Source organism: Silurus meridionalis, chromosome 19 (genome assembly GCF_014805685.1).
Source record: "Silurus meridionalis isolate SWU-2019-XX chromosome 19, ASM1480568v1, whole genome shotgun sequence".
Classification (NCBI taxonomy): domain Eukaryota; kingdom Metazoa; phylum Chordata; class Actinopteri; order Siluriformes; family Siluridae; genus Silurus; species Silurus meridionalis.
This window is the reverse complement of record NC_060902.1, coordinates 15,305,574-15,325,913: the sequence shown is the minus strand read 5'-3', so window position 1 is coordinate 15,325,913 and position 20,340 is coordinate 15,305,574. Positions and strand designations below refer to the sequence as shown.

Here is a 20,340-nt window from a genome sequence, read left to right as displayed (position 1 = left end):
CTTTATTAAAATAAATGCAGAAAAAAAGCTATAAATGAACAAAAAAGTATTTTGTTCCCCAACAGCATCAGTAACTCAGTTAGTTACAGCACAAGTGTTTGTGTGGTGCTGAAGCTCAGGGTTCAAATCCAGGTGTGGTTTACATCCTCGAGTCAGGAATAAGTAAAAGATTTTTATTAACAGAATGTGTAGCAAACTTACAAAATAAAGAAGCAAGTAGATCTGTAGAGTTTTAAGTAGGTTAAAAAAAGAGATGAGGGAATGAAATAAAATTTAAAGGCATTTTAAAGACAATAAAGTAAAAAAAACAAACAAACAAAAAAAAAAATATATATATATAAAAATAAATAAAAGGTGAATATAATAATTATATATATATATATATATATATATATATAAAAAGCCCAGAGTAGCATAACCCCTCCCTCCACCTCTCCAGGAGCCCCGGTTGGGACATACTGGCTTTCACTCTTTTCTCTCACTTTGCCAGATTTAGTGTCCCACCGGGTTCCAGCACCTTCAGCTCGCCAGAGGCGGTCACGATCCTGTGTGCTCGCAGTGACAGCCCCAACCTCACCTCTAGCCCACTGAGCCACCGGTGCTTTCTGTCAAACCTGCTTTTTTTAGGGGGTTTATTTTTTACATGATTCACAAAAACATGTGATTCTAAGACTTTAAATGAAGCCTGAAGTGAGGATTGAACCAGGACTGTCAAGTTCACACTTACCTGTGCTCTTGCCTACTGAGCCACCAGGTCCTTGTAATCAGTGTGAACCTGCTGCCTTTTTTAGAGGGGTTTATCTTTTACCTGATACACAAACACATATACACCAGGTCCTTGCAAACATTGCTGCTCTTTTGGAAGGTGCTTATAAAAGAAAATAGCTACACTAAAGGGAGGTTTGAAACAGAACTGTCAGGTACACAGTTACATGTGTTCTTTCTTAAAGAGCCACTGGATCCTGCTCACCAAGCTGCCTTTTTTATTTATTTATTTATTTATTTTTTGGTCTTCCTACCAGCGCTCTCTGCTTGTTTTTGCACATTTCGAGGGGCTCATATGTTCAAGGCTAATTGCATTTTTGCCCATCATAAATTCTCTCAATGTTATACAGTAAATAGTCTTTTTAAGCAACATGCAAACATGTAATTATCTCAGACTAGACAGATGTAATTTAGATGATCTTGGATTTGTTATTTGATCTGGGATTTTGTTAGCAAGATATGAGCCCCTGCACAAGGAAGAACTAGAAAGTGGACACATCTATATCAAGAATGAACTCAAAAGACACAAACACATGTTAATTCACATGCTGTCACTGTTCCATTCCTCTTTAAGAGAGTGTATAATCCGCTTAGTCAGCACTACAGGTTCAGTGGGTTAGTGAAGGTGTGTGTTTGTGGCGCTGAAAATCATGGTGTCAAGCATGGCAACAACTTCCTGAACTAATGTCTTTAACAACCAAATAAATACCAAAATAACTGAAAAAAATCTACATTTATAAATATATATATATAATAACCTCCATTCTGCTTCCATCCCATATGATTATGTTCTACTTTTCCTTTTCAGTTTGCATCTCTCAAATCTTTTCTCTTTTATTTCCCACCTGACCTCATGCGGTTACAACCTTCTCGAACGCATGTGTGTGTGTGAAACAAAGTGAGAGAGTGTGTGAGCTGAATAAATGGCCGGTGTGTGAGGCTGGTCTGCTCAGTGCCCTGTACCAGGCTCCTCCTGCCCCGTCTAAAAAAGAGCTCAGACTCATGGAGCTGATGAGAAAGCGGGACTCTAAGTCCCAGGTGGCAGCAGGGCTCAGAAGGTGAGACCGAATACAACAAACTCTGGCATTAGAATGTGATCCCTTAATGATCCTTATTTAACCCCATCTGTCCATCCCCAAGACCTATGATTGGTGTGCGTTCCCAAATGTGAATTCCATCCCACCAAAAAAACGAGTGAGGGAATATCAGAAGCAGAGGTCGAAAGTAACGAATTACTCGCGTTACTGTAATTGAGTAGTGTTACTTGTGTACATCTACTTCGTTCTCTTTCTATTAAAAAACTCGTTTCAGATTTATTTCTCCTTGTTGTCCTACACTAGAATCCCCACCTTACCTGCTGTTAAAAAAGGCGGTAAATTTCTACATTTTAAAGGAGCTAATTTTAAGATTTTTAAACCTGTAACTTTACTTAAGTTAAATTTTTGAGTGGAATATTTATTACTCTTTCCACCTCTGATCGGAATTAGAGTTCCACGTGAGCGCACATTGTACTCTGGTGTTTTCTTTGCCATAAATGGACGGCACAAAGGTTAGGATTGTCACCCGTGCAGAAGATGAAGCGTGTGACGGACATTGACGGAGCCGAAGTGGGCTGTCGGCGTGTCCCGTTATGATCGGCTCAGACAAGACGACACATGTAGCTCCAAGTCAGAGCGAGAGAAAGAAAGAAAGACGACGTGTCATCCTGTCAGTCTTGACCTCGAGGCACGATGGTGTTAGTGTCCTGTCCTCCGTCTGTGTCCTCTGCTGTCCGTCTCTCTCGGCCACTCGTTCCTCTTTAACTCCCACGTAGGGTTCAAGTTCGCGACATTCCTCACCTTGAACCCTCGGTACAACAAAAAAACTACACATCCACACACCCCTGGTGCACTGCAGATGGCAACAGTGTGTATCCACGATGTTGCAGGATATGACACTACGACCTCATTACCATATCTGCATTAACATTTTTAATAACTGTCAAGCGGGGTCTCATTTGCATTTCGTGTTTGAATATGCATGATGGCACGTAGGGTTATGATAACGGTAGCACAGCCTGTTCACGAGCAGAGGGGGAAAAGGTTAATTAGTGTGAAATGGATTCATTAATTTGTTTAGCTTTCGTTTTTTGTTGTTTTTTTTTAGCAGCAAACAAGGAAATTTGGTATATTTTTAGCTTTTCATTGTCACACATAGATACTATTTACAATCAGGTAGTCCAAGAGCTGAGGTACGTCACCTGCACTTTTTATTCCATACGCTTCTACACAAAACGTGTAAAGGCTGGCTCTTTATGGTTTTTGACAGCACCGGGGTGCAAGAAGTGTGTGTGAGTGTGATGGAGGAGGCGTGGGCCGTCATGACATGGCTATGAAGAACAGGAGACATGACACTCCCCATCACTAAACAAGACAGAGTGGTACAGGAGGGAAGGGGGTCTTGGGTGTCACACTAGACAGGGGGTCCACCACTGTGTGTATGTGTGTGTTAGGTGGAGGTGTCTTCATCTTCAAAACACCTCAGTTTCCAAACAGCATGTGGATGGCTGTGTGAAACAGACAGGGGTAATGCCTTCACGTCTCAGCCATGATAGATCACCGGTGTCATCCCACGTTTTTTCATATATAAAGCTGACACGTTTTAAAAAAATCGTTGCTTCATTGTTTAGTTCTACAAACACAACATGCAGGAAGTGGTAGTTCACTGTTTAAGATGTTGGATTTCTGCTGTGCATTTGGTACCAGGGCCTTTAGTGAGGACTTACCTGGCTTTATCCACCTCGTAATACCACCACTATCACAAACCCTTTCCTGGGCTGAGACAAGCTAGCTAGCTTCGGTGTTGGCCGACCTCTTCTCACGATGTCTAGCTTTTCTGGAAATAGGTCCGCCTTAAAAACGGATTTTTAAGTATGTCCGAGACCAAATCAATTTCTAAAACAATTCTAACTCAAATGTATTCATGTGTGCAGATCGTGGCACACGTGTTTTGCCAGTCGAACTTGGCTGTAACAGTTTCCCTCTGACCAACCAATCAGAGGACGGAAAAAATGCTGACGCTATTCTGGGCCAGCTAGCTGCCCTGTGAGGCGAATATGAAATCTGATTGGTTAAAGAAACAGACCCGTTGCAAATAGAGGCTGAAATCTGATTGAACAAAAAATCTAACATCCACATCCACATGCTGGAAGCAGTGCAGCCAAGAGAAACGCTACAAAAATGGAGAAAATAAACTGTTACGAATAAATTAATACAATTTCATTGAACAAACATTAGAATTTAGGTTGTAAATGTAAGTCAGTGATTGTGATAGTGTTTAGGCCAACAGAGATGGTCTTGCTGGCCCTGACGCCCACCACCGATAAATATATCATTTTGTTACTACTACATAGTGCAACATGCTCATCCTGCACACATCTAAAATGTAAGGTCTTTATATTGAAGTCATCACAAGTATGTGGATCTGTGTGTATTTTTTGTTTGTGTGCGTGTGTATTTTTGCTGGCCTCATGTGACCCTACACATGACCCCATGTAAATATCTGTGACCTTTTTAACCTCAGCCGGCAGACTAGCAGTGCTAACTGGTGTGTGTGTGTGTGTGTGTGTGTGTGCGCGCATCACCTCAGGCCTGATGGAATCGGCACGGTCACCGTAGAGGAACGTGAACGCTTCGAGGAGATTAAAGAGCGTCTGCGAGTGCTACTCGAAAACCAGATCACTCACTTCAGGTACACAGCTAGGAACAACTGCACCAGCAATTCTTTATATAGTCCAAATCATAAAATAAATAAATAAAAATACTCTATTCAGACGAATTGTGAATCTTCTACAAGTGAGCAAACTATTTTTGCTTGCATGTCAACTATGTTTTAAATACTAGATAGATTTTTAATAATGAATAAATTAATGAATGAATGCGATCTTGCGTTCATTACTGTACTGTGTCATTCAAATAAAAAATGTTTATGCAATAATTGCATACAAACCTCTTACTTTAATAATACTACTGATTATTATTATTACTGTTAATAGTAGTATTTCTTCATGTTTTTATTGTGTATTTACTTTAAACCTTGTTTTAATTCCCAGGTACTGTTTTCCATTTGGACGGCCAGAGGGAGCTCTGAAGGCTACACTCTCTCTGCTGGAAAGGGTGCGGCATCCTCAAAACACACACGATTACATTTTATATACAGTATCTCACAAAAGTGAGTACACCCTTCACATTTCAGCAACTATTTTACTATCTCTTCTCAAGGGACAATATTATAGAAATGTGACCTGACTTGCACGGTTACAGGACGTACAGCTGTCACTTAGGGTGTACTCACTTTTGTTGCCAGTTATTTAAACAGTAACGGTTGTATGTTGAATTAATTTCAGACGACAGTAAATCTATACTGCTACACAAGCTGCACATTGACTATAAAATATATCCATTTCTATAGTATTGTTCCTTGAGAGAGTTGCTGTATATGAGAGGTGCACTTACTTTGTGAGACACTGTACGTCTTTTTAAAGATAACAAGTATCCACTGCCATTTACTGTAAAACTGCAAGCTCCATTTATGCCACTGAAAAGGCTACGGCATTAATTGCAGCGTAATCGTGCAAACAGAATGTTATACTCGCCTGTATGTGTCTGGGCCCGTTGCCAGGTGTTGATGAAAGACATCGTAACTCCGGTACCCCAGGAAGAGGTGAAGGCCGTGATCAGGAAATGTCTGGAACAGGCGGCGCTGGTGAATTACCAGCGTTTGTCCGAGTACGCGAAAGTGGAAGGTAAAATAAATATACATTCTTTTATTTTTTTTTGATAGAAAAATGTGTTTCTCATGAAACTGAATTTATATTGCTAACAAGTTTTGCATTATGCTGGATTCAGGTGCCTTTTGTGCCCTTTGTGGTCAGAGTGATCATGTGACCATTGGCTTGTCTCAATGAAACACACGAGCTGTTTTCCCCTTGCAGTTTCACTCTTTAATAATGTTTACCTGACTGTAGAAAAAGAGCAGGATGCTCCACACGCACACCTGAGGAAAGTTATATTATGCATGAATACAGGTACAATCCTACAGTCACAAATATGGAACCCGTTTCAAACCAGTGCAGATTTAATGCACGTGCGATAGTTTCCTAACACGGCATATTTCAGAGGGTGGGATGTTGTATTTAAAAATTAGAAGTTGATTAATTTTTCTTTTTGTGATTGCGACCACACTGATCTTCAGAGGCTGTTTAGAGTTAAATATTTGTGCATTTTATATGACGATGATGGTAAAATAGGGGGAACATATGAAGTATTAATACACGGTCTGATTCGCCGAAAGCACGGGGATCTTGTTAAAGACTACACTGACACACAAGATGATAAGTATACAGTTATACAAAAAACAGCAGTGATAATACCTCAAACACAGTCCAGTTTCTTTAGTATTTCTTATCAAAAGCTTACAACAAAGCAAATATAATATTTTTTAACTTACGCTATATGGACAAAAGTATTGGGACACCTGACTTTTCCAGTCATATGTGGTTCTTCACCGAACAGCACAAAACTGGAGGCAAACAATTTTACAGTATTCAATTTTCTCTTCACTTGAATGAACAGACACAAACCTGTTCCAACATGACAATGCCCCTGTGCACAAAGCTAGCTCCATGAAGATATGCTTTGGAAGATCTTAAGTGGCCTGTTTTAGATCTCTGACCTCAACCCTACTGAACACCTTTGGGATGAAAGTGAACACTGACTGCACCCCAGGCCTCTTCACCTCACCTACATCAGTACCTGACTTTACTAACACACATGCGACTGAATGAATGTCCACAAATCTCCACAAGCACACACTAACATCTTCCTAGAAGAGTGGAGGTCATTATAACAGCAAATTGGGACTCAATGTGGATGGAATGTTAAAAAAAACAAAACACATACCACACTTATGGTCAGGTGTCCACAAACTTTTGTCCAAATAATTTTAATTTCTTTTCTTTTTCCTCATTTTTAAATTGCATTTTCTCATCCTGTCGGCAGATAATATTGCGTCTAGAAACATGAAAAAATGAAATGAAAAAAGAGCAAAATTTAGCCAATTAAAGACTAATTAAAGTGAATAAAAATTCCTAAAAATAGATGTACACTAATAATCACATTTGTCACCCTTTAACAGGAAATACTTGATATTTTCACGGCACCCTATTTATTGAGAAGATTTTTCTTATTTAGATTTTATTAACACTAATTGTGATCCTCTCTCTCTCTCTCTCTCTCGCACTGTTCGAGTAGTGTTTAAACTTTAGCTGGTCGTAGATAAACCATTTCGGTGCTGGAAAACAACCAGACATTGCCGTACTGACACCGATGTGAAATCTCGGGTGCCGAATTCGAGTGATTGTTGCTTGTGTTCTCTACGCTGATGCTTTAAATGCTATTTAAGAGGTACTGTAAGTAAAAATGCATTCAGTCCTCCTCTATGAAATCGTCTTCGCTGCCTCCTGTCAGCCTTTCACCTTTTTCCTCTACCAGGTGTTGAAAAGAGAAAAAAAACCCTCCCAAAAACAAATGAAAAAAAAAAAAAAACTGTTGTTGTTTTTGTCCTCCAGCTGACACGTGCTTCGGAACCCTGCTTTTTCCTTTTTCCTAACCTGTTATTTTTTTTTTATCCCTCCATTTCCACAGTTCCTCTACTTCCTGTCTCTTTCTCTGTCCTCCGTTCCCTCTCTATCTCTTAATTATTCCTTATCGCTGAGTTTCCCTCTGGCTTTGCTGCTTGTCTTGGACTCCTTCTTTACAACACTTTACACTATTGTCATATAATTGGCTTTTCAACTGTCGCCGTATTCGTGACAACGTTCAACAACGTTCAGCAGGACAACGTTGATTTGCATAGTCTCACAGATTTCATATTTTTGTTATTCCAACAAAGTCCAGAACATTTATTAACAGCAGCAGCCACTGGAGATACTTCGGAGTAAAGGATTCTTAACCTTTCATCAAAATGTTATTACCCTGAAGTATAAAGTTGGCTTGAGTAATGGTTAAACCGAGCCACCCACAATAATTACTATCATTACAACTAACAATGTTACAATCCACATTGTCTTAATGATTTGTAGAATCTCAAGCAGTATACAATCTCAAAAAGGATATTTCCCTTTACCCACAAATCCACTCAAATGCTGCCTTTAATAACAATGTTGATAAGTGTCAAATGGAAGAACCCACCAAAGTTCTCAAAGTGTGCAGTCACGGTCAGGTGTAGTGTGATTTTTAATGTGAATATTGTCTCAGTAAATTCACCAGTACCCTCTTTACAATCTGGGGAAAATGTACATATTTTACATTTATGGCACTTGCAGATGCCTTTTTCCAGAGCGACTAACATTTATCTCATGTAGGGGCCCAGGAGCGTCATCTGGGTGTGGCTGGGATTTGAACTCATGACCTTTGGATGCAAAGTCCAATGTCATAACCACTATTGTTTTTAGTTAAATTGGAAGCAAGTAATGGTTAACATCTATCTTCTCCAGTTGCTTAGCAATAGTGTTCTCAAGGTGAGGAAATCATGTCAAAAGCACAAATCAATTACGACCCGTTTGAACGCAACAAAATTACTTCTTGCTGCAGGTGGAAATTTTTTCCATTTCATGGATCTATGCTTAAACAAAAAACTGGTTCTTCAAGGGTTCTTCAGAAACCAGTTGTTCTGTACTTGAGGGCTTTTGTGTATAATTGTTAGAGCAGGAGAACCTCGGATGCTTTCGCCTGTAAAGTGTTTGGCGTAGAGCACAATAGAACACTAGGTTTTGAGGCAGATGAACACTAAATCAAGCTCAAAACAACTGGTCCAGAGTTTTTCAGCTGCTGGGCGGTCTCATTCCCATTTCCAACTTGCAGGATTGCAGGATCAGCAGCAAATTCTCAAAGCATTTCTATTAAGTAGCATGATTGTAAAACACCTCCTGCTAACTTCTGGTTTTATGGTTTTATGAAACATTCTGTGGAAGCTGAGGTATTCATAAAGCCCCAATTTCTGAATGCACCAAACCATTACCTACTAAGACTGTACTGAAATCCCTTAGAGCCTCTACTACACATGCATGGAGAATTCCTCTCTCTCTCTCTCTCGCTCTCTTTCTGTCTTTCCTCTGACCCCTGCTCTTGCATGCCCGGTCCTCTTTTGTAGGGAAAAAGAGAGAAATGTATGAGCATCCTGTCTACTGCTTGGCGTCACAAGTGATGGATTTAACCATTCGTGAGTACCTGCCCTCATCCTCCACCAGTCCATGCCCTTTCTCCCGCCTTTAATTAATCACTGTCAGCACCTCACCTGGTTTTTCCGCAGTCCAACCTTCTGACCAATAACATCCTGTCACTTTATTTGCTTGCCTTTTTTTTTTTTTTTAAACCCTCCTTGTCTGGCTAAGTCGAGTGTCAAATCTTCAGCCAGTCAGTCTGTCCACTTCCATCAGCCTCCCATGTTTGTTTGGTGCTTCCGGTGTTATATCTGTAAGCTTTTTTTTTTTTTGGTTTTCTCGTGCTGACTCGTGCATTTCCTGTCTGTTGCGATTTGAATGCATTTTTACTTTTGCTTCTGTTTGACCGCCCTCCTTTGCACCTCATCCATGTCACAAGCGTTTCCACAGAGCTCAGGTACTGTACGAAACCTGCGTTCCAGTATTTCACTAGAACTCAAAGCCCTAGGGATATTTTTTGATGACTACATGTCGGATCTGTCTATGTGTTCAAACCATGATGACGGTCGCATTTTGTTCACTTTCTTTTTTTTTTTATTACTGTGTGTCTTCACAGTCTACCGTATGGTATCACTGTCTGTCTTACATCAATACACTAATGTCATCAAAGGTTGAAGTCTCTCTGTATTCTCACCTCTGTAAAGCACCGAGGGTCAAATTTTATCTGCTGGACACTTTCTAGCTTTTCTCTGTTATTCTGTCTGTCCTCTCTTTTGCTGTCACTCTCATCTTTCCGATTTGAGCCTCAGAAAATGGTTCGGCGGCTGACCTTCTCTCTTCTCCTTCTCCTACCCTTTTCCTCCCTTCCTTCTCTCTTTTATTCTCTTTGTTCTCTAGTTGAAAAATCTCAGAAGGATCAGAAGGATCCAGGTGAACCCTTTTGTTTAACTAATTACTAAAAACAACAACAAAAAAAAAGCATTCCAGCCTTGGACATAACCACCTTACAGCTTTGCTCGAGCACCGCCTGAAAAAGCCACAGCAATGCTGCGATGGTGTTATGCTTACCTCCGCTAGTTCCCCCATTCCCATTCCTGTAAAGAAAACTTACCTTAGATTGTAGAAAATATTAGTGCTACAGTGCTGTAAAAAGTGTTTCCCCCAACACACACATTTTCCTTCTTTATTTCTTATTATTACACCGAATAGTTTAAATACTAAAACAAACAAGATCTAATATTAGATAAAGGGAACCTTGTATGGTGGAATTTGAACATACTCACTCGTGTTCCCTTTGTCTAAAATTACACAATGTTTTAACCATGTGGATTGAATTAAGCAAAAAAATAGAACAAAGGCGTTTTGTGTGTGTGTGTTGGGGGGTGAATACTTATTCACAGCATCGTATTGTATACAAATTAAAACCAAAGCTGTAACAGTTTAATTCTGCATTATTTTTGTGGAATTAAATCATAAAAAGGAAGATGCCTTTGCCAAAAATTGGGTCATTTTATCGATTGTCCATATCGAAGTCCCTTCATACTCGAAGCGGATCTGCGAGAAATCTGCTTCGTCGTCACTCCTCTCTGTTGTGTGTGAAATACCCGATTTGGCACAGCAAGGCATTTCTTCTGCAGTAGGTTTTGAAGGTGTTTTGTACCACGGATCTCGCCTTTCATTTTAACCCTTTACACCAGAACCAGTTTCAGTCCAAATATCCACTTCAGTGCTGTTTACATTCACAAGGCCAGATGGATGGTTAAAGGGTTAACTGGAAAGTTAGCAGTGTGTGGAGTGTATTCTGTGATGGAGACTCATTGGCTGAGAAGAGTGAGACCTGTCATATCGGTGTTCTTTAAAAAAAAAACACAAAACTGGTGCAGTTGTCCATTTCATTTCATCCTGGGACCAAAAAAACTAAAAGAGTGGCACACATTAACATACACTCACCAGCCAGGTTAATAGGAACACCAAGTTGATTAAGCAAAGGGAATTATAACATCATATGGATGCAGGTCAAGAGCTTCAGTTAATGCTCACATTTCATGCGCAACAATGTCTATAGACTTTTGGTGTGAAAAACAATAAAGGCTGGATTAAGCGTACAAGGAAGCTCTGGCAACTCAAATACCAACACATGTTAATAAAAAGCATCTCATCACATTGAACCTTGAGGTATTAACAGCAGAAAAACACTCCTCAGGCAACACTTTGAGACTATAGTGTGAACCCTGAACGGAAAAAAATACCATAGTTATTTCCTGACCTCTAGAGATAAAATGATGTGTCTGAAACACTCTTTACACCAGAAAGTAACTGCGATCACATGATTTCTCATGTCAGTATTTAAACATTGACTAAAGCTCTTGTTTTGTATCTGAATGAGTTTATACATGTCACTTTAGGCACGCTGCTGATTGGCTGATTCGGATAAGTGCATGAATGTATGGGTGTTCCTAGTAAAGTGGCCGGTATGAGTATACCCGGTTAGGTTCGTATAGTCACTCTTCTCAGTCAATCTTTCAGTCTTAGAGTCATACTAACTCTCCCTCATTAACCGTAGTGTTCATTAATGTCTGTTTACTTTGCAAAAAGACATCTCCATGACGCTGGATCTCATTAGACGGAATTTCATTCCCATAAAGCTCCGTGTCTTATGTGTAACCATTATGATCAAATTAATAAATCACTTGGGGATTCATTATCATTCACATTATCTGACTTCATTCAATTCTAGAAGGAAAAACCTGGAAGCTGATTTTTTTTAGAGAGAAATAGAGTCAAGATATTAGCAAGTATAGCTTCCTGCACGTGCTGAGCATTCTGCATGATAACTGTAACATACTTTTTTTTTTCTTTGCTTTAATTTGACTCATTACACGCATTCTTTCTTTTTGACAAAATCCCAGAAAGAGTTTGAAGCGCTGAAAAAAAAGACTTTCGGCTTTGATAAACAATACCACTGTCTTTTACGGTTTTTGAGTCACATGCATGTCCCTATTGAGAGCTCGTCTGGAGTGTTATCTATAATGGAATGACCTGCCCAGTCACCGCACTTTAATCCCTACTCTGGGATGCACTGGATCACAGGGTCAGAAAGCGAGTTTTCTGAGAGGCATGGCAAAGTATTTCAACTGAATGTTTGGAGAGAAGGACTGTCTGGATGGCAAGAGAGTGTAAACTGTTATTCAGGATAAGGGAGGATATTTCAATGAAAATAACGTGTAACATCTGTACATACTTATTATCTCTTAATATATCACAGCATGTGTCTCTAATAACCATAAAAGACTAGGTGTTTCCAAACTTTAGACAAGAAGTGCATTTTATCGTTATAAATATATCTATATATATCCCCCTTACATTTAAGCAAACAATTTTAGTGTATCTTCTAAAGGGACAATACAACAGAAATGAAACCTGGATATATTTTAGTGCAGCTTGTATTGTAGTACATATATATTATGTGCAGCTTGTATAGCATTACAGATTTACAGTCCTATAAAAATAACTCAACATACAGCCATTATTGTCTAAATAACTGGCAACAAAAGTGAGTACACCCTTAGTGATAGCTGTACGTCATGTAACCAAGCCAAGCCCTGAACTATTCATCATGTTCATGTTTTTATCTGCTTGACAGGACCATACAAATGTATATCCTGTATTAGACCAGTTAAAATTTGGTGCTTTAAATACAATTCTCTCATACTGACTGCTGGATGATCAATATGGAATTACTGAATTACTGCAACCATGTCATATGGTCTGATAAGACCAAGATAAACTTGTTTGGCTCAGATGGTGTCCAGCATGGTGGTGGTAGCATCATGGTCTGGGGCTGCATGAGTACTGCTAGTATTGGGGAGCTGCAGTTAATTGAGAGAAACATGTTTTCAACATGTACTGTGACATTCTGAAGAAGAACATGATGCCCACCCTTCAGAAACTGGGCAAAATAGCGGATTTCCAACATAATAAAGACCCCAAACACACCGCCAAGATGACAACTGCCTTGCTGACATTGAAGGTGAAGCTGATGAAGTGGCCAAGAATGTCTCCAGACCTGAACCCTATTGAGCACCTGTAGGGCATCCTCAAGCAGAATCTGGAGAAGCACCATGTGTCTAACATCCAGCAACGCTGTGATGTCATTAATTAAAGATTGGAAGAGGATCCCAGCATCAACGAATTTCATGTCCGGGAGGATTACTCCTAAAATATATTCAAGTTTCATTTCTATGAGAAGATGTACTAAAATTGCCCCTTTAAATAGATTTTACTAGAATTTAAATATATTATTTTATTAATATTCTATTGTTTTCTATTTTTACTATTTGTACACAGGTCTCAAGTGTGCTATAGCTGCAGTTACATCAGAGTAGCCATTGAAAAGTTTTAGGCCCCTGTGTGTGTGTGTGTGTGTGTGTGTGTGTGTGTGTGTGTGTGTGTACCACTGTGTCCAGTAAAACAGTTAACATTTTTGCCCTTATGCCTCAGAGAACGTAGGCCGCTTAGTTACACCCGCCAAAAAACTGGAGGACACTCTCCGACTGGCTGAGCTGGTCATCGAGGTGCTACAGCAGAATGAGGAGCATCATGCAGAGGTGAGTTTTTTAGAAAAAAAAAAGACTAAAATACTTTGTATATGATCACAAAAGTACACAAACTTATGCACATACACGAAATGTCCTGGCTATAAATCATAAACATTTTCCTAATCTCTATATACACATTGATACACGACTGTACCTGTTACTATTCAATTAAATTAGGAATTAATGAGAAGTTGCATTACCATTGAGTTTCAGGTATTTTGTGGAACTTTTCGATTGAGAAATCCTGAAAAAGGTTTTGAAATGTCTATAAGACTGGGTCGTTTTGTATTTTGCAATATAAGTTTAATGTTATTTAGATTTCTTGTGTTATCAGTTGACTTTAACCAGTAAAATAGCAACTGAGGACAGAAGATATAAATTAGCAAGACACAACAGTGCTCAAGTTTTGCATCTGATATTGTAAATGTAGCAAAGATTTGAACATTTATTAATCAGATTAAAGAATGTGTAAACTCACCTCACCTTTACCTCAGCTAGCCAACAGCAGGATGATGTCCACTTCGGACATCTTACACACACACTCAGAGTCAATAGTTTAACCTAGGAAGCATATAAATACAATCTCACACTGTGTGTGTATTGCTAAAAGCTGCATGCATCATTTTAAACATTACACAGCAATAATATCAAGTCAACATTTGAATCCTTTAAACTTGATACTGAAGATGATTTGTTAATTAATGTTCACCAAATGCAAATTCCCAAACAGATGCTGAATTTGTGTCATTCGGGTACGTTTTTAACTGATTTGTACCATAATCAACAGCTGCATGCTTACAGTTAGTGCAAAATCAATCAGAGTGTTCCTGAAGGTTCACATCACTATTCGGGTCGTTGTTACTAAAATCGAAATGGTTACATGATTACATGTTTGAAGTGCTGTGAACCTTCAGACCTCGCTAAACTTTAACCAGTTAGAGCTTTTATTTATTACGCCAGTCTCTACAAGTCATCTTTTCATTTCTTATCTATTTTTACAAAAATATGGCTTGAGCAAAAGTGTATGCATTATAAAATATATATAACTAATAACTGTCACCTTGCATTGGGAAAACCTGCAGGTCCGATATGATGGACGGAAGGAAAAAATCGTTTCCTGATCCTGCCATTTTTGAGCTCCGGATGCACGAACAAACTATAACGAGACACTTTTGGTGTAATGAAACATCAGAAGAAGATTGTTGAATCATTTGGACTCTGAAAATTCGTGCTCCCTTTCATGCTCATTAGGGGTGTGATGGTATATCGACTTTATATTATGCACACTTAAGAAAAAACTTGTTATTTGCTGTTGTAGAGATCTAGACGTGACCTTTTTCATTCTTTTTCCAAAGAATGTACAGTGCTAAAGAAAATAGGTAAAAAAAAATTCTACTTATTCACTAATATTTTTGCTTATTGATTTTATTTCTCTGTTTAAATTTTGTTAAAATAAATAAATAAAACTCTCTACTTAACTACAGTTGAATACCACCAAACTACTATATCAGTAAAAAATCAGATAAATGACCACGACAATCATTAATGCTGGACTTTCAATATTGGTTCACCCCCTAACGGCTTTAAACCTCATTATTACTGGAAACTGCTTTTATTAGGAGAAGAAAAAGAAGGCCATTGCACTTAAAGTCACAAACATGATTGTGAATTACAGACGTGATCAGTAACCTTAATTGTGTTCTCTCGCTGTTTGTCATGTTGCCTGGACACATGCGAAAGGGTAAAGAGGTATGTTAAAAGGTCTAAGGAGGAGCCCCTCATAACCCCCTTCAAACCTTCTCTCCTTACCCATGTCTTCCTCTTGCATGCCCAGTACGTTCCTAGCCTTGGATAAAGGGTTTATATCCACCCTCCTCTCCTACCCCCTCTCCGACCTCACCCTCTTCTATATAGAAGTAACTCCTGCTATATTCCAGGGCATTAACTAAACTGCTTGCGTGGGCACGAGTGCCAGACGGACGGCTGCTTCTCCTGCCCTGAAGCGGCTCCTGACAAGCACCTCTGAAAATGAAACTCAAACTCATTTTCATAGACGTCGTCTTGCACAAGCCTCCTCCCCACATTTGCTCCGGACAGTAAAATTGCAAGTGTTGAATTCTCATCCTGTAACCAATTCCAGCTTAACAGGCAAATATAAATCCGATTCTATAGGAGAGAAATCAACGCTGCAGATTTTACCGTGTTCTACTGCTCCAACCTGGTGCAGCTCATCACCATGATGTAATCATCTACCAGTACTAACTCTGGATTTAACTTCATTTATTGATATATGTGCATCAGGTGATCAGCAGACCATGCACAAGCTGGTGTGTTTTTTTATTTTTTAATTTAATTTTTTACTTTAATTTTTTTTAAAGGAACGCAGTATAAATTACCCCTTACATAACCCTTTCATTCCTCCGACATGCAAGACATGTCGTGACATTCCTATCAGCAGCAGAGCAATCCCGGTCTCGTCATTTCAACCGAATCAGCCAAATTAATTAATATTTATTCGTTTTCAATAGAAGCTGCAAATTGAAATATTGTGGAGCTGGAGACTGAATCTGCTGCACGATGGGAATTTTTCTAAACCAAAAAGGCATTTCTGGGGTGCATGCACATACACATTCATGTCAAAAAAAGGGTGTGTGCGCAGTAGCATTTCACCGTTGTTCTCCTACTCTGCAGAAGCATGTAACGTGTGTTTAAACTGTTAACACGTTTAACTTGAAAGGAGACATTTCTACACATTTCCTCACTCTTTGAAAATCTCACTTTCAGTCCCTATGGGCCAACAGAAGTGTGTGTGTGTGTGTGTGTGTGTGTGTGTGTGTGTGTGTGTGTGTGTGTGTGTGTGTGTGTGTGTGTGTGTGTGTGTGTGTGTGTGTGTGTGCAGCTTGCCTGAAGCTGTGACTGCCTGTGTTATAGCTGTGTCAAAGCTGTCATAGATCTTCAGGGATTAATAAAATATGGCACAAGTTGTACAAAGTGAGACATTGAGGCTGTTTTAGATCTTTGGGGACTAATGTACTGATATGTACTGATCCCAAATGAAAAATTCACTTTTGCTATTAGAAGCATACTGTTATAAGATAATCCACTGAATTTTGATTAGTATCTTTTATCCATCATCATACATCGTGCTCTTGCAGGCGTTCGCATGGTGGTCTGACCTCATGGTGGAACATGCGGAGACGTTTCTGTCACTCTACGCTGTGGACATGGATGCAGCTCTGGAAGTCCAGCCTCCGGACAGCTGGGACAGTTTTCCTCTCTTCCAGCTGCTCAACGATTATCTGCGGCTCGACTGTAAGAACTGTTTTCGTCTGGTTATGCCAGTCCTTATTTCGGGTGTATTGACTGGTATATTGGACAAACTGAAAACAGATAAAGATACACATTACAGAGTTAAATATTCTTTAATTTTTTTTATTTACATAAAACTTTGACACTTCTATTACTTTTGTGATGGCTTGATAGGGCTGGGATTAAACCCATAATCTTCTGCAGTATCCCAAAGTTTTATTTACATACCTACCATAGATGTAAAGGCACTTTGCGGGATCTTCAGAGTAATATTCTTGTAACTAAATCCAGATTGATGCATTAAACCAAAGATTAGACTTAGTCTTGTTCTTTAGTTATATTCTCCATTTCTTAAGTACTTTTGCATACTACATTTTTTTTAATCCACTTTAACATTGCAGGAATGTTCACAAGGATTTATGCTTTAAAATCCCATTTTCATCCATTTCATGTTCACACCACAAAATGGAAAGCTTTGGGGGGATACTTATGCAACACGAAGGATAAAGAATAAACTATTGAATTAAAATTGAAACTCCAAATGGAAAAGTCCATCATGTGTAGGGTTAATAATATCTCCTACATTAATGGTGGTTGTGGCGTAGGAAAGCACGGACGCCTGGAGGCCATCTTACATCACTAATGAACTGGAATGAACAGGGAGCTGTCCGTGGTGCTGAGCACAGCCGCGTCGTCCACTCTAGCACTAATTATAATGGCAGCATTTTTGCACAGCTTGACAGGTTGTTGTCTGGTAACGTGCTCTCTGTATGAAACGGTGGTGTGTGGAAACAAGAGGGATGAGAAAACGAGGGGGAGTGATTAATTTTTTAGTTTGTTGATTTAAAAACATAAGAGAAGTATGAAAACAGACAAACGCTATTTGAATATTTTAAAGTCTTGTTCGGATCAAAAATATTTTAAAGTCGGTGTTGAATTAATGACTTCTGGATGATCCCTAGTTTTTTATCTAAAGTGATATAAATAATTTGTCAGTAGATTTTATACTTTATCTGATCGAACAATAAATAAAGACCCAATTGTAACCTTAAGTCATGGAGTCGTCAATAGAGAACAGTTGTGGTTCTGTTCAGCTGTAAAAAACACCACTTGCATTCTTGACCTCAGTATTTGCTGTATTTGGAATGTCACTGCGCTTTAGCCCATAGCTCTCTTGGCTCAGCAACCAGGCAGGGCGATGAACAAGACACGGTTCAAGCTGCTAATGAGGACTAAAACAGAGCATCCTGGTCATACGCTCGCGGACACACGGCCAAGTGGACAACCAATGCAGCTCAAGTGGATAATTGGTAGAGAGCATTCAGGGGAAGCAAACAAACATGGCACCTACTGTGCATGATCGACTTTTAGTTAAACAAGAAAGAAACTAACAGAGAGAGAGAATTAAGGCTGTTTTGTGTTTCCTTATTCCAAACACTGTAGCGAACATTTATTTATTATTATTTTTTTAATTGATTTAATTCCATTTCAATCAGAAAACATTTTGGATTATTAAAAACGGTGATCTCCTCTATAGATAACCTGTGTAATGGGAAATTCCACAAGCACCTCCAGGATCTTTACGCGCCACTAGTGGTGAGATACGTGGACTTGATGGAGTCCTCCATCGCCCAGTCTATACACCGGGGCTTCGAGCGTGAGTCTTGGGAGCCTGTTAAGTAAGAAGCCTTTCTATGTTGTATTTTTATCTGAACTTGATAAGATCCACTTTGTATCTCAATAACCCACTTGTATTTTATACACTTAAGTAAATGTGCTGGTTTGCATGTACTGTTATTTTTTTTTATCTCTCACAGTATCCTCACACTTGCCTTATACCTGTTTAAAATCAATTTTATTTTATTTTCCATATCAGTCTTAACATGCTCTCTTACTGTTGTTGTCATTTCCTGTGTATATCTTGATCATATTTTTTTATTTTATGTAAAGTCACACTGTGCGATTTGATCTCATTTCACACTGCTTTCTTTTTTTTATTTCTGCTCATCCACAACATTCTTCTCTTGTCTTGTCTGTCTTTTATCACAGGAGTTTAACAAGTAATCTTCCCAATGTCAGCCTTCCAATTGTGAACCTCCAAATGCCCAAAGTTCCAAATCTACCGGTGTCAGTTAATCTGCCCCCAGTGCAAATACCACTCTTTTCCACCCCCAGCTGGATGACAGCCATATCGGATGCAGAGTGTGTAACCAGAGTTTCTGATTCATGCGAACGTGGCCTTGGGATAACAACAACTATCAAATAAAAAAAACAGCCATTCAATCGGCTTATTTAATAAATTCATTTCCATATTGCATTGAGTTATGATTTAAATATCCAATCATGGTTATGTCTATGTGTATGCCAAGGCAACAGCATGGGAACCTAGTTTTAGTACTATAGAGTTGGTTAAATGATGTTTACCTTCATTTCCTGTTTCAAAGAGGAAAAAATAAAGAAAAAAAGTATGGTTATGAAAAACATACACTAAGTGGACAAAAGTTTTTGGAGATTGATATGTGTTTTTAAAGCATCCTATTCCACATTTAGTGGCTATTTGCTGTTATAATAACCTCCACTCTTCAGGGAAGATGTTCAACTAGATTGTAGAGCGTGTTTGTGGAGATTCATTCAGCCACAATGGTGTTAGTAAAGTCAGGCACTGATGTAATGGAGGTGAGGAGACCTGAAGTGCAGTCAGAATTCCAATTTACCACAAAGGTGTTCAATAGTGTTGAGGTCAAAGCTCTATAGCAGGAGATCTTCCACTCCATCCCATGTAAAGCATATCTTCATGGCGCACAGGGGCATTGTCATGCTGAGACAGGTTTGGATTTCCTAGGGAAAAAGCGTAAGATATATGTAATGATAACACGTCCAAAGACATCTGATACAATTGTGTGCCTCCATCTTTGTGGTAAAAGTTTGGTGTAGACCACATATGGCTGGAAAAGTCCGGTGTCCCAACACTTTTGTCCATATAGTGAATTTGGATGTTTATGCACTCCAGCTACATTTTTCCTTTTTTGTTCCTTTAACACCTGTAGCTTACAGACAGTTCACTCTTATCTGTTTATGACCCTGTTTGGTTTGGGGACAAAAAATGTTGTTGTATGGTTTTATTTCTGGAAGGTTAAGGGTTCATGCTTGCTATAGAGGTTTTATTTGGAACTAGTATGTGTGTGTGTGGAGGGCATCCTGGACAAGACCTTTCACAAATTCTGAGACTTCTTAAGCAAGTTTGACAATATTTAAAATAAATTTCTTCACAAATTTTTATATATATATATATATTTGAACTGAGATAAAAAAACTGGAAAAAAATACAGATTTTTAGTCATTTCTTCAAAAAAAGAAAACCAGGATTTTTCTAGATTACCACACACTCACATTTAGGCTCCTTGACTATCCTTTTTACTTTTAACCCTATGCCTCTCGTTACTGTGTGCTGGTCTAAAGCTGTGCGCT

General features: G+C 38.9%; 1 protein-coding gene and 1 long non-coding RNA gene across 13 annotated transcripts in view; one reads left to right on the top strand and one right to left on the bottom strand.

The window, feature by feature from the left end:
- cadpsa (Ca2+-dependent activator protein for secretion a) overlaps nucleotides 1-20,340 on the top strand; it is a 110,066-nt gene that overhangs the window by 67,024 nt on the left and 22,702 nt on the right. Inside the window, exons 14-24 of one of the 12 annotated variants that reach the window (XM_046875466.1) lie at nucleotides 1,665-1,823; nucleotides 4,393-4,494; nucleotides 4,856-4,919; nucleotides 5,425-5,548; nucleotides 8,956-9,024; nucleotides 9,863-9,895; nucleotides 13,466-13,572; nucleotides 15,304-15,312; nucleotides 16,719-16,875; nucleotides 18,410-18,551; nucleotides 18,922-19,074. In XM_046875466.1, coding sequence (XP_046731422.1) covers nucleotides 1,665-1,823; nucleotides 4,393-4,494; nucleotides 4,856-4,919; nucleotides 5,425-5,548; nucleotides 8,956-9,024; nucleotides 9,863-9,895; nucleotides 13,466-13,572; nucleotides 15,304-15,312; nucleotides 16,719-16,875; nucleotides 18,410-18,551; nucleotides 18,922-19,074 — 1,119 coding nt within the window. The remainder of the gene's footprint in view (nucleotides 1-1,664; nucleotides 1,824-4,392; nucleotides 4,495-4,855; nucleotides 4,920-5,424; nucleotides 5,549-8,955; nucleotides 9,025-9,862; nucleotides 9,896-13,465; nucleotides 13,573-15,303; nucleotides 15,313-16,718; nucleotides 16,876-18,409; nucleotides 18,552-18,921; nucleotides 19,075-20,340) is intronic. The other 11 variants (XM_046875467.1, XM_046875468.1, XM_046875471.1 and 8 more) reach the window with 11 other exon arrangements.
- LOC124402430 lies at nucleotides 12,433-20,304 on the bottom strand. The gene is made up of 5 exons (XR_006928726.1): nucleotides 19,587-20,304; nucleotides 16,740-16,943; nucleotides 14,624-14,719; nucleotides 13,764-14,124; nucleotides 12,433-13,542 (listed from the first exon to the last, which is right to left on the bottom strand). It is a non-coding gene; the product is annotated as an uncharacterized LOC124402430 (long non-coding RNA).